The 17,877-nt window shown below is 41.2% G+C and overlaps 2 protein-coding genes across 3 annotated transcripts in view; both read right to left on the bottom strand.

Annotated features, from left to right (window-relative positions):
- Nucleotides 1-401: 401 nt before the first annotated feature.
- Nucleotides 402-2,505, bottom strand: LOC138597186 (lens fiber membrane intrinsic protein-like). Of its 2 annotated transcripts, none has more exons than XM_069668750.1 (5): nucleotides 2,306-2,505; nucleotides 1,548-1,739; nucleotides 920-1,069; nucleotides 697-831; nucleotides 402-623 (listed from the first exon to the last, which is right to left on the bottom strand). In XM_069668750.1, exons 2-5 carry the CDS (start codon nucleotides 1,720-1,722, stop codon nucleotides 562-564), a joined length of 522 nt encoding a protein of 173 aa, XP_069524851.1. In that variant the 5' UTR covers nucleotides 1,723-1,739; nucleotides 2,306-2,505; the 3' UTR covers nucleotides 402-561. The 2 variants fall into 2 exon arrangements, with proteins under 2 accessions (XP_069524851.1, XP_069524852.1); XM_069668751.1 differs by having other exon boundaries at nucleotides 1,548-1,735.
- Nucleotides 2,506-7,808: 5,303 nt separating this feature from the next.
- LOC138596792 (roundabout homolog 2) overlaps nucleotides 7,809-17,877 on the bottom strand; it is a 64,347-nt gene continuing 54,278 nt past the window's right edge. Inside the window, exons 17-26 of the mRNA XM_069668151.1 lie at nucleotides 17,249-17,467; nucleotides 16,547-16,589; nucleotides 16,327-16,460; nucleotides 15,965-16,246; nucleotides 14,360-14,498; nucleotides 12,250-12,569; nucleotides 11,916-12,032; nucleotides 11,025-11,204; nucleotides 10,575-10,696; nucleotides 7,809-8,459 (exon numbers count right to left, since the gene is read on the bottom strand). Of these exons, the coding sequence (XP_069524252.1) occupies nucleotides 8,448-8,459; nucleotides 10,575-10,696; nucleotides 11,025-11,204; nucleotides 11,916-12,032; nucleotides 12,250-12,569; nucleotides 14,360-14,498; nucleotides 15,965-16,246; nucleotides 16,327-16,460; nucleotides 16,547-16,589; nucleotides 17,249-17,467 (1,568 nt within the window). The 3' untranslated portion in view covers nucleotides 7,809-8,447. The remainder of the gene's footprint in view (nucleotides 8,460-10,574; nucleotides 10,697-11,024; nucleotides 11,205-11,915; nucleotides 12,033-12,249; nucleotides 12,570-14,359; nucleotides 14,499-15,964; nucleotides 16,247-16,326; nucleotides 16,461-16,546; nucleotides 16,590-17,248; nucleotides 17,468-17,877) is intronic.

The raw sequence follows: 17,877 nt of genomic DNA, 5'->3' as shown, positions 1-17,877 counted from the left end.
CACAGGTGTTTGCACTTGTTTTAGAAGTTTCATCATCTGTAGAAACCAACTCACAACACTATCAGGGAACAGAATAAACAGGTCAAACATGAGCGTGGAAGACTGTTGAGAGTTAGCTCCTCCTGTCCTCTCTGGGGGACCAGTCACTGTTGGTCAATGAAAAGACATGACACCAAGTGTGCCCTACTTACCACAACACCTTGTTTGTTTATTATTAAAATACAAGGGCTTTTATCAGTGACCTAATTGACTCGACACTTCAAGTACTTTATGTTGATAGGTTGTTTTTTGTGCTGTAGTTGGAAGTACGGCAAGATATCAGTTTATCTGTGCGTCAGATAGCTGTTGATTTATAACATTGCAACTACACACAACTAACTATAGAGAGACAAGACAACAAATTTATTATTTTGTTCTCATTTATTTTGCTTATTCATGAATACTTAGATTAACAGGAAGTGGTTGGAAAGTTCATATGGGTCTTGATTGGTTCCTCTCGTCCATATATCACGGACCAGTACTGATGTGTGTATGTGTGTGTGTTGGAAGTTTTTTGACAGGTCAGCGTGAGTTGGAGTTTCTTGGGCATTCGTGCATCCGGTAGGCACACATGTAGAAGATACCTGGAACAAGAATAGTCAGATTATTAAGAACATATTATGATGTTTTTATGTGTTGATGTGTTTGGATGCTCACCTGAGAAGAACGTGAGCACCACTGCCACCCAGCCCATTATGTAGGACCAGGAGAACCGCCAGCTGCCATAGCGTTTACCGTAGTAGTTCACTGTCACTCCTGTGTACACGGCCATCGCCAGCAAGACGAAGAAGCCTGCACGAGATCAAATCGTTAAGTTAAACTGAGGAAAGTCTTTACTACACAAAACAGCAGTGTTTGCTTCTGTGCCTGAGGAGCTTACAGGAGATGAAGAAGAGGATGCCGGCTGCAAATGTCTTGTCAAACCCGTCAAAGGAGGAGTAGTGGATGAAGGCCATGACCCCGATCACGATGCCGATGAAACAAGCCAGCAGGGAGAGAATCATGAAGGCCCGGGTGGCATCCCAGTACGCTGAGGGCGAGAGGGGGCAAGGATAAAATCTGAGACATGACAGACTGGACTAGGAAGGTATTTCAGACACCCAATGCTAGTAATTTATAGCGTAATTTTGACAGTTATTTATGCTCCAGTGTTGTGCAATAGATTTGCACCTGATTTGATGATTAAACCTAACTTTTTGTTACCTAAAGTATGCATGGTATGTATGCAAATTAAGTCCAAACTCTTCTTTAAGAGTCACAAAAATAACCTGTATAGTCCTGCGTATAAATCTTTTAATACAGCACAGATATAAAAAAGAAACAAATGGTTTTGTTGGAAGATATTGGGAAACATTAACATGACAGGGAAATAATTTACAATGTTTTTGCACTTGAATATCAGCTTCATTTTCCCACCCCCACAAATCCCAAATGAGAAGTAACCCTAGTGTTGATGAGTGTTGGTACTGAGAAAGAGAATCATGCAGTGGAAGACATCCCCTGCTTACCGATGCTGTCTGTGTGTGTCATGCATTTCCCGGGCACACAGTACCGCCACAGGCCCTGGTGCATGTAATTGCTGGAGTGACGGTACTGCATCCAGTAGTCAGTTGCTGTGGAGACAATGAGGAGTATGTTCCCGACTCCGGCGCAGAACAACCCACCTCCCATGAAGCTGTACATCCTGCCAAAAACACTGACTGACAGAGAGAGAGAGAGAGAGAGGGAGAACAGAGCAGGTGAGGGACAGGCCACATTTGGCAGCTGCTACACTTCCTGTTACAGAGCATGGGAAACAACTGGGTTTGAAAAAATAAAACAAAATGTAAATGGTTTCCGCAGGATGACATTAACATTGTGGTATATATTGGATTATAGAAGCATCACTTTTTAGGCAAACACACTGGCACCCTCCATCTGAGAGAGTCCATCTTTGAAAACTATCTAATCTAAAAATCTAATTAAGACCACCAGGTTTTCAAAGACACCAAGCCTGCTGCTCAACTACAGGAAAAAGTGTATAAACTGATGTTAAACCCATCTAGAATATTTATTGAATTGATTGAAAGTTGAATCCATACAAATTTTGGTTCAAGACTTTGCATTTGCTCCCATTTTAAAGCAACTTGCAGCTTTATTCATTCAAGATTATAACTACTAATTCTACCAATGAAAAAGGAAACATTTTATCTATTTAAAAACCCCAAATTCTACCCATGTATACATGTTCTAATTCATGCATTCTCTCAGGGTATTAATGACCTACCTTTATCTTTATTCCCTCAGAAAAAGTCAGAGATTCCAATATTTCGGGTCGTCAAAGCACAGAGGAGCCCGATATTGCCCTGTGTGGCAGGAAAGTTTTGTTTGTGCGAAGGAAACCAAGCGAACAAACGGCCCGCTGGAACAATGGAGCATGCTGAGCCACAACCAATCACAGAGGATGAGTTTTGTGTTTTAGGGAATCTGCTGAAAATACAAAACTGTTAAAGCGTAATACTGATGACACGGGGCTTTTCATTCAAAACGCTGCACAACCACACACGGTAAACTGACGGCCTGCGACGGGCGCAGCCAATGTCAGTGCTGGAAAAGGTGCATTCAAAAAAGATGCGTTTAAATGGTAAAAAAACGAGTCCTGTTATTTTAGTTACGTTTCAGTTAATGTGTTTTAGGTAAATCCTGCTCTTAATTAGGGTTAGAATTAGGGTTAGCAGAATTATTTTCACTTAGTATCAGGACATTTCTGCCTTCAAATATAATTTCTATTTCACTTTGTACAAGATTCAAGATTTGCAATTTGCTCATTTACATAAAATAACTTTTTTTAAAGGCATGTGGATTAATGATGAAAACTGCACTCACTACATTAGGCTTATAATGTAGCCTGTTTCCATCTCTTGTAGTAACAATGAAAACACTAAACTGAAGGTTTATTCTTTAGTTTTAGTCTCATATATTAAAGTTCTATTAACACAGCCGGTCCAGAAGAATTTCTTAGATTACAGATTAAAAAATTGTTTAGACATATAAAATGAAACACATCTAATGGTGAAACTGAACGTAGCCAACATCATCAAATCACAGGACAAGATGCGGACAGTTGAAGCTTGACTCTTGTCGGGCTTCTTACTCAGCCCCTTGCTTTCCATCTCTTCTAAGCTAACCCTATTGACGCCCTCTTTACCTCGACCATGTTGTCCGTACTGAGAATTACCAGCTAAGACTGGTAGCAAGAAGTCTACCATCATGGATCTCTACCAGAGAGGTGTACTGTACTTCTCCTGGAAGATTGTACCCACTTAACTGAAGTTAGTGCAAGAACAGGCTTTCAGGATGAAGAGTGGGAACATAAGAGGCACCAGTCTCCCCATAAGAACACCCATCAAAGTGAACTACAAGCTGTTACTCTCAGGTTAAAAAAAAAAAGTTGCATAATGTTGCTTTAACTTGGCAGAACACGGTATGATGAGTTGGCAGGTGGGTGGCTAATAGAGTTGTGTGTTTGGATAGTTTGAGCAAAGAAACTGCAATAAAAGTGATTTATCTTTGTTGTTACGTCTTGTGGAGCGAGTAGGAGTCGAAGGAGAAAGTTATGGGTGAGAAATCTGTACTTGTTTGCACTCTTGAGAGTCGTCAGTACGGCCAATTGTGAGAAGTTTCTCAGAGAAGTTTGAATAAATCAGAAAATATGCTGACAGTTTCTAAAGAATCCTCAAAGTATACAGATACAGACGAAAGAAATCGAGCTAAATAAATGAATACAAACCCAACAGTATATCGATATAGAGTGTAGTCTGCTAAGACGTCTTATGATAATTAAGGATATTATGTAATATTTTGGAAATAATAGTGAAATGAATGAGTGAAAATTCTGTTTAACTGCGTCCTGGTACTGTGCATGCTGTCTCACTGTCTCATGATTTACCGGGACTCTAACAGTACAGAGCCATCATTAATGTCATCAGTAACACCTGAGCTTTTCCTACATGTTTACCTGTCTAATGAGTATTTACTAATGACCAACAACATGCAGTCACTGGGCTCCAGAGTTAACCTGCATGTCTCCGTTTTGACCACCAGATGGAGCCTGGATGCTTTCCTATTATCAGTGAAACATGATCGATGCAGAATGCTGCTTCTCTTCACTATCAGCACATTTAAATGAGGGCGTTTATATTTGCCCCGCTTACAATCAATTCATGTTATTATGATATTCTAGTGTTGCATATGTTTATACTGTCCAGTGTTTGTTATATCTCGCATGCATTCATTTTAACCACTTTGGATTGTGTTGTTTCAAAAGGGATTCTCAAACACCTGGTCTTGCTTTGGTTATATTGGAAATACCGATGATGACACCAGCAGCTCCTGATGAGTTTATTGACTCCACATACAAGCTCAGGTACAGGTGCACGCCTGTAGAGCCAGACCAGTGGAGGGTAACATCCAGGGTAATCCTGCAGGCACTGGGGGCTACTACTAATCTTTTATCCAGTAGTTCTACCTTCCTGCTGTCACTTCTGCGCTCTTTTTATGACTACTTTTTATTATCTTTCTTACAGACGTGATGTTCAGGTGTTTTCAGTAAATCACAATTATATATTTCCTTGAACAAATTGCAGTTACCCCTGGTGTACAAACTCCTGGAGTCTTTGTGCTAGATCATTTTTGAATTTCAAAGTCCTTCACTAAAGAATACATCTTTCTTATTGTTCCTTCACTTGACCTAGTGGTGCAGAGTTTGATAATTGAAGGCCCTTTTTACAATTATCCCCGGAAGCTGAAGTGCTACTTTCTGACGCCTACCTACGGGCGGATTTTGCTCGAACATCACAACCAGTTTCAGCTTGTTTTTATGCCTTTATTGAAGGAGAGGACAGTTGACAGTGACGGAAACTGGGGAAGAGAGCGGGGGATGACACGCGGCAAAGGGTCCCGGGTGGGAGTTGAAACCGGGGCCGTCGAACCGAGGACTATAGCCTCTGTACACGAGCTGCCGACTACTTTGAAGCCAAATGTGGACCAATATGCAACTTACAGCTCGAACTGGAACCGTTAAGCCTCCTGTGCACACACATAGCTTATTGAAAACAATATCAGCCATGAATTATTCAACACAGAGTTTATTTGTAGGTCTTAAAAATGTGTTTTTGAAGTAGTGTGAAAGTCCACACTTTTAGAGTTTCTATAGCAGAAGACAAAACTGTTGATCCAGTGAAGTACATTTGTTGACACATGTGAAGTGGTCTCAGTCAGGCTGTGGCTGGCCTGTGTAGGAGTGGCTGTGTAAACCACAGAGACCCTAATCCACGCTACGGGCCTAAAAGCCTAAAATTGTCGAACCCTTCTAAATTGCATAACCCCTTCAAATTGCATCGGATTACCATTATCCTCGCAGCCTGGTGGGACACAGTGGGTAAATGCCAAACTCAGTTGAATCCAACTCACTTTCCGCAGCATCCGTTTCTCTGCCTGCCAAAATACTGAAGTGCCTCAACCAAAGAGCTCTGCACACAGGAGGCTCATACAGCAGATCAAGGTGCAGACATGAAGAAAGCCTTTTATACGCCTTTTTATATTGCTGACACATTTCAGAAGTCGTACAGAGAGAATAAACGCACTTCCTCTCATTAAGCCGAATTCACAAACTCCTTACAGTGCGGAAGAAGGCAGCAAATCTTAGCCTACACCGTATCCTGTATCAGAGAAGTGATTTTACTGCGAACATGAAATGAGAAAATTCACTCAGACCTCGGGGACATTTGGCGCTGATGAAAACATCTGAGCTCCCCCCGTCTTCTTTTTTTCAAGTCTCTGTTTTTGTTTTTTCCAATATCCTAAAAAGGCATTTCGATCATTCAACACACACAGCCCACAGCTAGTTTCATGTCTCAAACTGAGATCTTTTGCTCTCTTTGTGCTACCATTGTTTCAAGCTTTCTTGAACGATATCAACATATGTGTCAGTGTTTTACAAAACAAACACATATTAGCATTAAAGTACTTCTAGCAGCTTTGTGCGGTTGTCCTTAGCATGGTACTGAGACACGTCCGTGCTTTGTGCTGAATGCTGTCATCACCATGCTAACATGATCACAACGATAATGCTAACATGCTAATGTACTGTAATTCGGGTTTAATGTGGCGTCTGTACATCGTAATTTTGCGTGTTAGCATGCTAATTGGCTCCAAACATGAGTTACAGCTGAGTTTGATGGGAGGGATTTACAGGAAGTTGGCTGGGATTTTTCATACAATAGTAAAATAGTAGGCCTGAATTTGTATTGTTTGCACAATTCAGTTAACGTGTGCTTTCTAATTAATTGTTTGCTTGATTTTTCGTGCAATTAGATGAGATAATACTTTATTGATCCCCAGACGGGAAATTTGGGTGTTGCAGCAGCACAAAAACAAAATAGCAAGTAAGTAAATACAGTATAAAATAAGTGTAGATCAAAAATAACTAAATAAAAGAATAAAAAAAGAGTTACATACAGCTGTTATACAAGTAAGAGTAAGTGACAAAACAAAGTTAAAGTGACAGATAGTCTTTGGTCTTTGAATAGTCTTGTCCTGTGTAATACCCGTCACTCTGTGGATCACTTGAATTTTAAGTTGTTTATTTTTGATCTCAGACTGAGATATGTGTGTGGATATGCTTAATCAGTACAACAACACAACCTCGAGTGTGATACTGGTTTTATACAACAGTTCTACAAGGAGGCATATATTCGGAAACAGTGATGAGCATGGTTTTATTAGTCATTTGTCTCCACCAACGCATTTAGTTTCATAACTCGTCTGGAACTGGACTGTTGTCAACTAACGCAAACATTTGTCATGCACAATTGGTACTTTGTTTCGTACAAGTTTGTATTCATAGATGAACTCAAATGTTATAAGAAAATACGTTCGTGTTTGCGGGCAAACAACCTTTGCTGTACGGTTAATTATGTAGCATTAATTAACGGTACTCAGAACACCTGAAGCAGAGTGATACACATAGTTAAATGTCCCTGTGCGGTTATACTGTATATCAGCACTCATAGAATGCCTCTTGTCCAATCAGATTACTCAGTTGGAACTAACTATTATATATTTATTGTATTCTTTTTTCAACACGATAACGTGATATCTTTGCTTCCTTTTAACCAATAACAAGCAAAATTTGCTTAAAACAATGATTATACTTTAATTCGTGCCGTAGCTTTGTGTTGTGTTTTCTGTGTGTGTGTCTCTCTCCTGTGCTCCTCAGGTGCTGATCTCCACTTGCTGCAGCAGGTGATTAAGCTCACCTGTTACCACTCCAGCAATCAGGAGAAAGTATAAAGAGCAGCAGAGAGGAGACAGCCGGAGCCAGTGGGCCATTCGGCTGTGTGTGTGACAGACGTCTTCCTGTTCAGGTTTACTCTTTCAGTGCAAAGAGGGCGTTTCTTCGAGGCCTTAGTGTTTATTGTTATTTGCAGTTTTTGGTTTATGCTATGTACTTTGTCTTATAGAACCGCTTCTCTTTTGTTTAGAAGAAGCTCGCTTTGTGTTTCCTTTTTGCTTTAGTTTGTTAAATAAACTCCTTCAACTTTGCCTATACTTTGTTCATCCCTTCTTTTCCTGGGTTCTAATTTATTGTTACTCCCCTCATCCCCTAGCCCATTCAGGGGAACGTAACAGACTCTCATTGCCATCCGTAGCAACATGCAGCTACCATCGCTAGAAATGCTTTAGCTATCCCTTTATTAAATTAAATATTATTGACACGTAAACAGAAACATTTTAATAATAAATGTTTTATTGGTCAGTTTAAAAATCTCGACAGAACTAACACACTGGTGATCTACAGGGATACCACAGTACAGTCACACAGAGATGAGAGATCGAAACAGTAACACACAAACACTGCACACATGCACTGACACACACTCTGTCACACACACACACACACACACACACACACACGTGATGGTTTATTAACATGTTTTCTGCCTCATGTCCTCTCCAGTCTTTCGTAAACACACACATCATCATGGTTTCATGGTCAGGAGTAAACAGAAGATACATTCATTAATCTGCTGTACAATAACGTCATAGTTACATTTAAGTCCCATCGCTTAAAAATACTGAATATTTTAATCCCAGATCCATTGTTTTAGTAATATATCTGATCACGTCTTTAAAAAATTGCAAATATGTCTATTTACATGGAGACAGGGTGAAGAAAGTCACAAAAAATAAAGATTCAATCATTTAAATAAAGTAAAAATAGTTTGTGAAAGGCAGATGGCCGCCTTGACGCTTTCCCTTTCGTCTTCAGTTTTTCATAAGATACCATGGCAACAGATTGGTGGTTTGCAAAGACAGGAAGTAATGGTGAAAAATGGAGGATGTCATGTGACGTAGTCTGCGTCGGTCTACATGAGGTTCTGGAGGGAAAGAAGCACAACACAGAGCGCAATGAGAGCAAGTTACAGACAGAAACATGGAGACAGTATAGCGCATGTTTGGGCCGACTTATACCAATAAAGAGGGATAATTTTTTTTCACTCATCTTTTATACGTATATTTCCTTTACATTATTTTTGTTTCTTTAAACTGAAGTGCAGAACTTTAGTGTTCGTCTTTGTTGTTAATCCCTTTATTTTTCTTACTGTTATTTGCCCTCTGAAAGCCGAATTTCTTTTTTATCAGAAGCATCAGAAACTTTTTGGGGACGCTTCATACGTTTTTCTGCCTCGGGCTCCGTCATACTCCTCGCTGCACCAGCCCAAGAATATTGGCAAAGAAACCTCATTTCAAAGTGTCAGTACACTGCCCGAGACAGATCCATTTAACAGGCGGTGTTAGGATCAATCAGCATTGTGTCAACTTGTTTGAAGGTGTTGAATGTAAAGGTATGCTCATTAATGTGTAGAATTCCTGCGACTGTAAATGTCAGTAATACTGTCAATTTAATGGCCACCATCACTTTCTGCCTATTTTTGTACTTATTGTAATATTGTTATTCTATTAGGCACTGTCTCTTTTGCATTTGTGAGCAATACATTTTTTTGTGGGCAAATTTGGGTGGGTTTGTTGTTTTTTAGTTTTTTTTGGTACAATTTGTAAAATGTGTGCTGCATTTGGATGGAAAATTTACTGATATACTGTGTATATATATATATATATTGTTACGTGCCATAGTTTTGTGTTGTGTTTTCTGTATGTGTCTCTCTCCTGTTTGCTCCTCAGGTGCTGCTCTCCCTTCACTGCAGGTGATTAAGCTCACCTGTTTCACATTCAGCAATCAGGCAGGAGTATAAAGAGCAGCAGAGAGGAGACGGCCAGAGCCAGTGGGCCATTCGGCTGTGTGTGTGTGACAGACGTCTTCGTGTTCGGGTTTACTCCTCCAGTGGAAGGAGGGCGTTTCTTAGAGGCCTTAGTGTTTATTGTTATTTGCAGTTTTTGTTTTATAGTGTTTTGTCTTATAGAACAGCTTCTCTTTTGTTTAGAGGAAGCTCGCTTTGTGTTTCCTTTTTGCTTTAGTTTGTTAATAAATTCCTTCGACTTTGCCTATACTTTGTTCATCCCTTCTTTTCCCTGGGTTTTAATTTATTGTTACTCCCCTCATCCCCTAGCCCATTCAGGGGAAAGTGACAATATATATATATAATCTAACTGTTCTGTCTGATTATGTTTAGTGACATATTGGCTGACATATACAGCATATAGAAAACCATTAAGTTTGGTGAACAGCAAAACCTTTGTGAAAATAAGGGCAGTGCTCAAATAACAGGTTAGGATTTAAAGCAGTAAAGCAGTGTCTGACATAAACTTTGTACTTATTATTTTTTTGTATATATATATATATATAAAAACTTTTCCAAAGTGCTTTCAAATATAATTTATGTATGACTAAACAGGGACACAGTTATTTCTAAAAAAAGTACCAAAGAGACAAAACTCAGTACTTCAAATTTTTCATTACACCATCATTTCAAAACAAGCTTTCCGAGTGACACAGAACCCTCTGAGCATGGAGAGCAAGTTTTTGTCGACCTTTTGACTCCTCTCAGTTCTGAAAACATTACATCACTTTCCTCCTTCACTCCGAGCTTGTTACAGTTTCTACCATTGTGCGAACTACAAAGATTTTACAAGCTTCCTTCAAGCCTTCAGGAAGAGTTTCAGGCAGATTTTAGGTGGGTACAGTTTCACTTTAATGATTTATTTCATCCTCATGTATTATAGAAGGTATTTTTAACAATGTAATTCATGTGCACACATACTGTATACAATGAAACAAGTGGGGGGTGTTTTTAACAGCATCCCACATAATCTTGCAATTCCCTTTATTGTATCAGGAGATTCAAGTGGAAAATTGGCTGTTCGTTGAGTCACAGTGTTAGATAACCTTATTTAGCATTTGCAAAAACAAACACAGGAGTCTTCTGCCATCCAAACAGCTACACCCGACCTCAGTTTACTGTACAACTGACTTTGACCCACACTACGCCGACACAATGTCTATTCAGCAGCTCCTATTTTAAGTCCAGACGTACCTCGTCTCTCCTCCGGCCAGCGGTGGAGGGCCGTGAAAAGACTCCTCCACCAAGGGACCCGTAGCCTGACATCTGGACGTTGGGCAGGAAGCTGGATTGTCCATATGGGATTACATTCTCATCTGCAGATGACAAACAAATCACTGTAAGGTACAGCTGTGTTTATGTAGGTTAAACCCTAAGTGAGGGAGCAGACTGAAAATAGACCCCCTGCTACTAAAAGCAGAGCTACTACGGGATAAAAAGTGTGCATACCCTGGTGGCAGTTGGTTCTTTCTAAGCTCAAAGGGATTAATAAGAGGCATCACAATAATATTAATATATCTGTTTGGGTTCCAGCTGTTGAAGCAAGATGCCATGTGCTGTAGGGACTGAAATTGTTCTTTTATCGTCTGTTGTTGACACTCACAGATTGATGCGACAGAGAGAAGTATTACATATTGTTCTTACCATCTGATAACCACTTTGTAGGTCCTCTCCTTTGGGGTGAGAAATGTTCTCCCCTCTTCTGGAGAGTAGGCGAGTCGCTCCCCTCTTTCCTCTCACCGTCTGTTCGGCTGCGGCTCAAAACATCAGCCAAGAGCTTCAGGGAGTCGTCAGCAGGGGGAGGGGCTGGTGGAGGAGGGAGTTCTGCACATGATTGATAAATGGTGATTATTAAACTGGACCCCAGACAGGAACTCTGCTTTAAAAAAATAGTCCAGACATTTAAGAGAATTTACTTTCTTGTTGGGGGTTCGACGAGAGGATAGACACCACTTTAATGTCTGTGCTTAAAGAGGAAGCTTCAGCCAGCTGTTGGTTAGCAAAGTTTAGCATAACACTGACAACAAGGGGAACAGCTAGCCTGGCTCTGTCCAAAGGTAACAATATCCCCCTATTAGCAACTTTAGAGGTCTTAAATTAACATTTTATATCTTGTTTATTAACTCTTTTGAAAATATTTGATGTAAAAATTTTAAGAGTTATGTGCCAAACAAGGAAACAGGAATAAAGTTGAATTCCTTTAAATACAGGGGGTCTACAGCCATGCTAGCAGCTCTGTGAGGCTGCATTTGAGCTAAGCGCGAGTATGCTAACATCCTCACAACGACAATGCTAACATGCTGATGTGTAAAAGGTATAATGCTTACGATGTCTCCTCAGCAGCTCCTATTTTAAATCCAGACGCACCTCGTCTACCTTACGCTTACGATGTACACCTTTTTAGCTTAGCGTGTTAGCATGCTATCATTTTAAAATTTGAACTTAACAAGTAATACAGGTCTTAAAATTTTAATTCTTTCTTTTTGGTCCTTATTTTAAACAGAAGTTAGACGTGTAGCAAACAGCGTGCCATACCTGGTTGGATGTGTAGCTCTCGCCTGAGTTGTCCATCCTTGGGTGTTCTCTTCTTACTCCTGGCTCTGTGTGCCTGCGCTGTGGGGCTCGACTCGGCAGCGGGAGCCGAAGATTGTCCTGACAAGAAAGCACACTGATGTCATCCCCAGGAAACTTAGAGGAAACTAAAGAACACCGAGCAGCACTTTGAGCAAATGCGACATGATTTTCATGTACAAATACTTTCTGTTAGGTGACTTCATATCTAAATTAATCATGACACTGTGTGGTTGCGCGCTGCCTCATGGGTAGTCACTTCCAAAGATGTGAGATGTTGAAATGAATCTAAACTGACCTTTGCCGAGGCTCTCCCCCTTCAAGTCTTCTGTCCATTGGCGTGTGTGGTACACCTCAGCGGCATCCCGGGTCTTGGTGTTGGTAAACAGATCTGGGTTGGACTGGGAGACCTGGTGACGGGTCAGGAGGTCAAAGTGCTGCAGTCGTGGACTGTCGCTGGGTTTGTGTGCGTCTCGTTGTGGGGAAGACACCCGTGTTGGTGTGTAGGACAAATCATCGGGTTTGGAGGGCAGGCTGGAGAGCTCCTCCCTGGAGGTGTCCATCAGGTAGGTTCTGGCAGGGAGCGGAGGACACCAGTCGTCATCTTCCTCCTCAGAGCTGGGGGAGGGACAATGAGTGACAGCAGCATGAGTGTGTATCTCAGAGGGAAACACTGAACAACCTAATTATTTATCATAAATGAAAGCAAACAAGAAGAGGAGGGACGGCCATGCTGTGGGCTCTGTGCGGCTATACACTTTGAGCTAAATGCTAAGGTCAGTGTTTACTATGTTTAAATCTTAGCTGAATGTATTTGCATCTTTATGCTGGTTAATTAACCCTAAACATAAAAGTACCAATGTATAATTACACCATAGGAAGTGTTCAATCTGATGATGCCATGAAATGTAAAGTCAGATCACGAAAATTATTAAAACTACTGGAGGTATTATGGGGTATGTATCTCCATCGATTGTTGATGCATTTCACAATAAAACCAGTAAATGTGACACTAAAGGAAAAGCCAGTATGATCCATCCTCTGGAGGCCATGGATGTATGTATTTTATAGCAATACATCTAAAGTTGAGAGTGAGATATTTCTTAAAATAATACCCACAAATATCACACATATGCTGGAGAATCAGGGGATCATGTGAGTCAGAATTCATCCTCTGGGGACCATGAATGCTCGTGCCATTTTATGACAATCCGTTTTCAAGTTTTGAGACATTTCGTTAAAAATCCCCACAAAAATCAACCCAATGACGGACAGGAAGGGGACCAAGTAAGTCAGGGCCCATCCACTGGGGATAATTAATGTCTGTTCCCAATTTTATGAGAATCAATCTTGAAGTTGTTGAGACCTTTCGTTTTAAAATACCCACAAATGTCAGCCCTCTGTCAAAGAGTCAGGGGATCGGGTAATTGAGGTTTCATTTTCTGGGGACCATGAATGTTTGTACCAAATTGTGTGGAAATTCATCAAAAAGTTTTTGAGCCCTTCAATAATAAATCCCTACAAATGTCAACCTTATGTCGAAGAGTCAGGGGATCAAGTAATTGGGGGTTCATCCTCTGGGGACCATGAAGGTCTGCACCAAAATTAAAGGAAATCTATGGAAAGTTGTTGAGATACTTCACAAATATCCCCCAAAATGTTGACCACGTGGTGGGGTGTAAAGGGTTCATCCTCTGAGAACCATGAATATTTGTTCCAGATATCATGGTAATCTGTTAAATATATCAGTCTGGATCAAAATGGTGTCCAAATAAAACAACGCTGCTATCAGCAGAGTGATACCACAAACAAGGCTTAAAATATGAAATATAAGAAAGGGTATAAATTAACACAAAGATAATTCTAAGAAGACGATTTAGTTTATTATGAACAGGGGAATAAAGACAGAGTAAGGGAGAACGAGACCTCCTCCGTGCGTTTTGTTGTCACTTCAGCGCCGTCGGGGGCTAATTTAATGATGGACTTGTCATTTAAAATGGAAAGTACTAATCCAGACTGTCAGATGGTGGCTAATGTCATTACAAAAGACACGGCACAGTCAGAGCAGCCCTCCGATCCCACCCCGGTATGTCCGCAATCTAATCTGTCAGAACCAGTTAGAGGAGACGCCCCCCTACACAACCCCACGGCGCACTATACTCTCTGCCCGCAGACAGAAGTGTTGTTAATTTGAAAACTTCCCACAGTGTAAAGTTTTGTTTGACAGCTTTGGCAGCGTTACAGGGCAGGTTTGATTTCCATCTGCCTTAACTCTCTCTGTCACTTAGGTGGAGTCAGAGGTCCTGGTGCTAATAATAAACTGACTGACTGTGTAAATAGTAGACCGCACTTCATGAAAGCAAGTTGATTAAAGACTTTAGATAATATTTCAGAGGTGTAAGTCTCACCTGTGTTGCTCCTCGTCTTTGTCTGTCTTTGTGCGACCCTTTTCTTTGTTGGCAGGAAGAGGCAGTGACAGAACATCCACCCAGGTGAGAGGGGCCGACTTGGACACGGACCCGTTGGACTTCTGCTTTACTAGTTTGTCTGTAAAGGCATAAAAAGACAGTATGTGTTCAAGGTGCAATCTGTGGTTTTACTATTTCTACCCTTCGCCTGAGGCTAAACTTGCTGGCTGCCTGCCTTAAACTATAAATATGCTCAACAAAAAACAGGCTTTTACAACCTGAACTCTCCTAGCTCTGCCTGTGAGGGCCCCAAATATCTTCCTTTTAGGTTTCCTTCTTCCTCTGTATTCCTATATACGTTCTTATTTACTGTTTCCATTCAAATCTAAAAGGAGAATTTTGTTTTGTTTTAAAATCTGGGTTTTATATATTCATTTTTTTACATATTTTATGACTGAGTAAATGACTGAGGTCCTGTGTCCACATAGCGCCGGCATGTTTTTTCATTTGTTCCCAATGAGGACAGAGTGTAAGTGGCTGCATGCGGCCGCCTAGAGAAAAAGAGCTGCACCCCACGTCCTTTTCAGAGTGCTCCGCCTTTTTCGTGCGGCTGCTCCGAGCGCTTGAGTTGAAAATCTCTGAACTTTTCAGAAAGGCGCTGGTGTCGCCACCACCGATCACCATGGTTACCACCAAACATGGAGGAGCAACTTGTTTTGGCTGTTTCTGTCTACCCACAGCTGTACGATATGACAAACAAACAGCATGGGAGCAGATCGGCCGGACACTAAATGTTACTGGTAAGTGTTGAGCTTTTATCGCCCTACGCGTTGTAGGTGTCCCTAGCTGTGTAGTAAGTTAAACTTTAAGCAGTGACGGTTGAAGAGACGACTACAGCATTCGAAAAAAAGTTCCACGTTGCGCACTTCCTGTCGTTGTAGCCCAGCTGTCTACTATGGGAGAAAGACGGTAGTCTTTGCGGTAGTCAGTACGTCATAGTGTTAGCAGTAATTATATGTTCTTTATTGTATTTGTCTTTTAAAAAGTTCTTGAATTTTTCCAAGTAGACGGTTTCAGCCAGCAGCTGCAAAAAAGGCTGCCATGGTTACGTCACAATCCCTGCAGGCAAATGTACCCAATCAAAGTACATCAGCTAAAAGTGCTTGTTTTGCCACTGACTGGCAGAGTGTTAATAAAGTGTCTGATAAATTACTCTAAAGATCTCTTATTTTTTGTCAAGGTAAGACCTTGAATTAAGATAATAATCAGCGGTTATGTTGCTCATTTAATTGCTACCAGACTCCATTGGAAAAAAAAAAGTAATTTGTACCTGTAAAAAAAGTGTTTATTGTATTCATACTTTTATTCAAACTATTCAAAAGAGAAAGGTGGCAGCTTACATGGCTTATATTAGAGTCAAGCCAACAGTACTCACGCTTCATGTCACATTACAAGGCAACTAACCTTAAAAATATGGATTGAAAAAGGGAACACAGCATTTTAATTTCCTATTTCACACATTTAAATCGTATCAAGAATAAATCAGATTTCTTCCATTCATAGGACAACAACAGAATATGTAGAGACATAAAGAAACTCCGTTACCGTTACTTTTCTTGGTGTACTGCAGCTTGGCGTATTCAGACCCAGACTGACCCGACTGGATGGTCCACTGGTCCAGCTCCTGCTCAAGACCCCCGAGCCCACCGTTAGACAGCACCGGGTTGCTGCTGTACGGGTCCGGCCCCTGGGTGTACGACGTGCTGGAGTATGTGTCGTAGTACGCCAGCAGGTCGTCCTCAGCAGCCGTGTTGATGGTGCTGTAGATGGGACTGTCTGTGGACGCCGTGCTGCGCTTCTCCGTCTGGTTGGGGTAGTTCATGATGCCTGGACACAAAGGACAGTGATGTTTTCTGTATTCTAAAAAGAGTTATTCCACCCAACACTTAAAGTCAGAGAGCTCTTACTGTTGTAGTATCTGTCTGAGTCCAGCTTGCCAGCGCAGCAGTTGACCGAGTCCTTGTTGTGAGAGAGGTTTGGAGTGGGCCATGAGTCGGCTAGCCAGGGGTAGGTGCCCATGTTTGAGCCTAACAAGCCAGGCCTGGAAGAGAAGGGGAGTTATTAATACTTTAATGTAACATGAAATACACAGAGGGAAATGTTGTCAGAATGATATCTACGCTTTACCCTCCATTGATGATCCCAGATCCTTCGCTGTGAGCAAAGCCGACTGGAAGAGGAAAAATCAGTACAGTTCAGTTGTCAATTCTAACCATACAATAAGAGTTCAGCTCTAAAGAGCAGAAGCAAACATCTCTCAGAGCCAGAAAACAGCCCATGTGTTTATGTGCTAAAGGGCTTATTCTAAAATAAACTGCATGTAGTGGTTATATATGCTTCAGTGATATTACAGCCCAGTGGGGATAAATACATTTTAATTAACTGAATGTGCAGTGAGAGTGCATGAACCTCCTCAGATTACAGCTAAAACTGAAAACATTCATCACTGCGGGAGATATCCCCGGCGGTCTATTAGGAACTTTGTCACCGTTGATTGTTGAAAACCAAACTTGACGCTTTGCTTTCCTTCCCTCTGTAACTTCTCCTTTTCGTGAACAAGAGGGATATAATGAATCAGATGTGACAGAGCGCATCTGAGGGTGTCTGAGAATCACCCCGGATCATGTCATTGTAACTTTTTTCTGCCTTTCACAGTTCGTTCTTTAAGGAAAAATCCTCCTGACATCAAAAACCTGAAGGTGCTGAAAATCTGTAAGAATGTCACATTCCTGAACTTCAGCTTTATGATGTGATATATATTTTTCAGCTAATACTTTGAACATCCAGCAGCTGTCAAGATCTAGATAAGAACGCGCTTTTCGAACTAACCTGCAGGTGTGTATGCGAAGGATGTGGTGTAGTGTCCCAGCTGCTTCCTCCTGCGGTGTCGACAGTACAGCCAGCCGCTGAAGCCCATCAGCCCCAACCACGCGGCCACGCCCAGCCCCGCGATGAAGGCCGGCTGCCGGACCACAGACGTGATCTGCTCTGATATGCTGAGGTTACTGCTTTTCTTTACAGGCGTTAGAGTCCTGTCCAGTGGGGGAGCTGAAGGAAGTGTGAGGAAAAGGAGACAGCTGTCAGCTTCACCAAAACGTCTTGAGCGCCCCCTGCTGACTGGCTGCAGTATAGGCCATAAAGCCCGCCTCCTCCATGTTAACAGATGAGACATGAGTCAAACTATAAAATCAAAATACACGTCAAATACATTTTTTTTCCCAGTGTTCATTTTTCTGAGAAGTTTCGATTTAGTTAGATATTTGACAGCTCTGTTGACAAATACGCCTCCTGCAGCCAATCTGTTCCGGATCGGCATTAAAAAAGGATATATTCATGCTGTCCTTTATCATTCAGTTTAAAGAAATAATTTGCGATTGGGGTAAATATGATATTATCACTTTCTTGGAGAGATATAGATAAAAAGATTGACACCACTCTCATGTCTATTAGCTCAATGT

The sequence above is a fragment of the Semicossyphus pulcher genome, unplaced genomic scaffold, assembly GCF_022749685.1.
Source record: "Semicossyphus pulcher isolate SPU_LCO1_2020_fin unplaced genomic scaffold, fSemPul1.0.p SCAF_19, whole genome shotgun sequence".
In the NCBI taxonomy this organism is placed as follows: Eukaryota; Metazoa; Chordata; class Actinopteri; order Labriformes; family Labridae; genus Semicossyphus; species Semicossyphus pulcher.
The sequence above is the reverse complement of the archived record's forward strand: the minus strand, read 5'-3'. Positions and strand labels throughout refer to the sequence as shown.

Bases quoted from the DNA above. Each gene is read 5' to 3' on its own strand.
- LOC138597186 (XM_069668750.1), bottom strand. From the start codon at position 1,722: ATGTACAGCTTCATGGGAGGTGGGTTGTTCTGCGCCGGAGTCGGGAAC. The intron at 1,070-1,547 runs GTAAGCAGGGGA...TCTCGCCCTCAG, and splicing joins GACACACACAGACAGCATCG to CGTACTGGGATGCCACCCGG. The intron at 624-696 runs GTGAGCATCCAA...TTCTTGTTCCAG, and splicing joins GGTGCTCACGTTCTTCTCAG to GTATCTTCTACATGTGTGCC.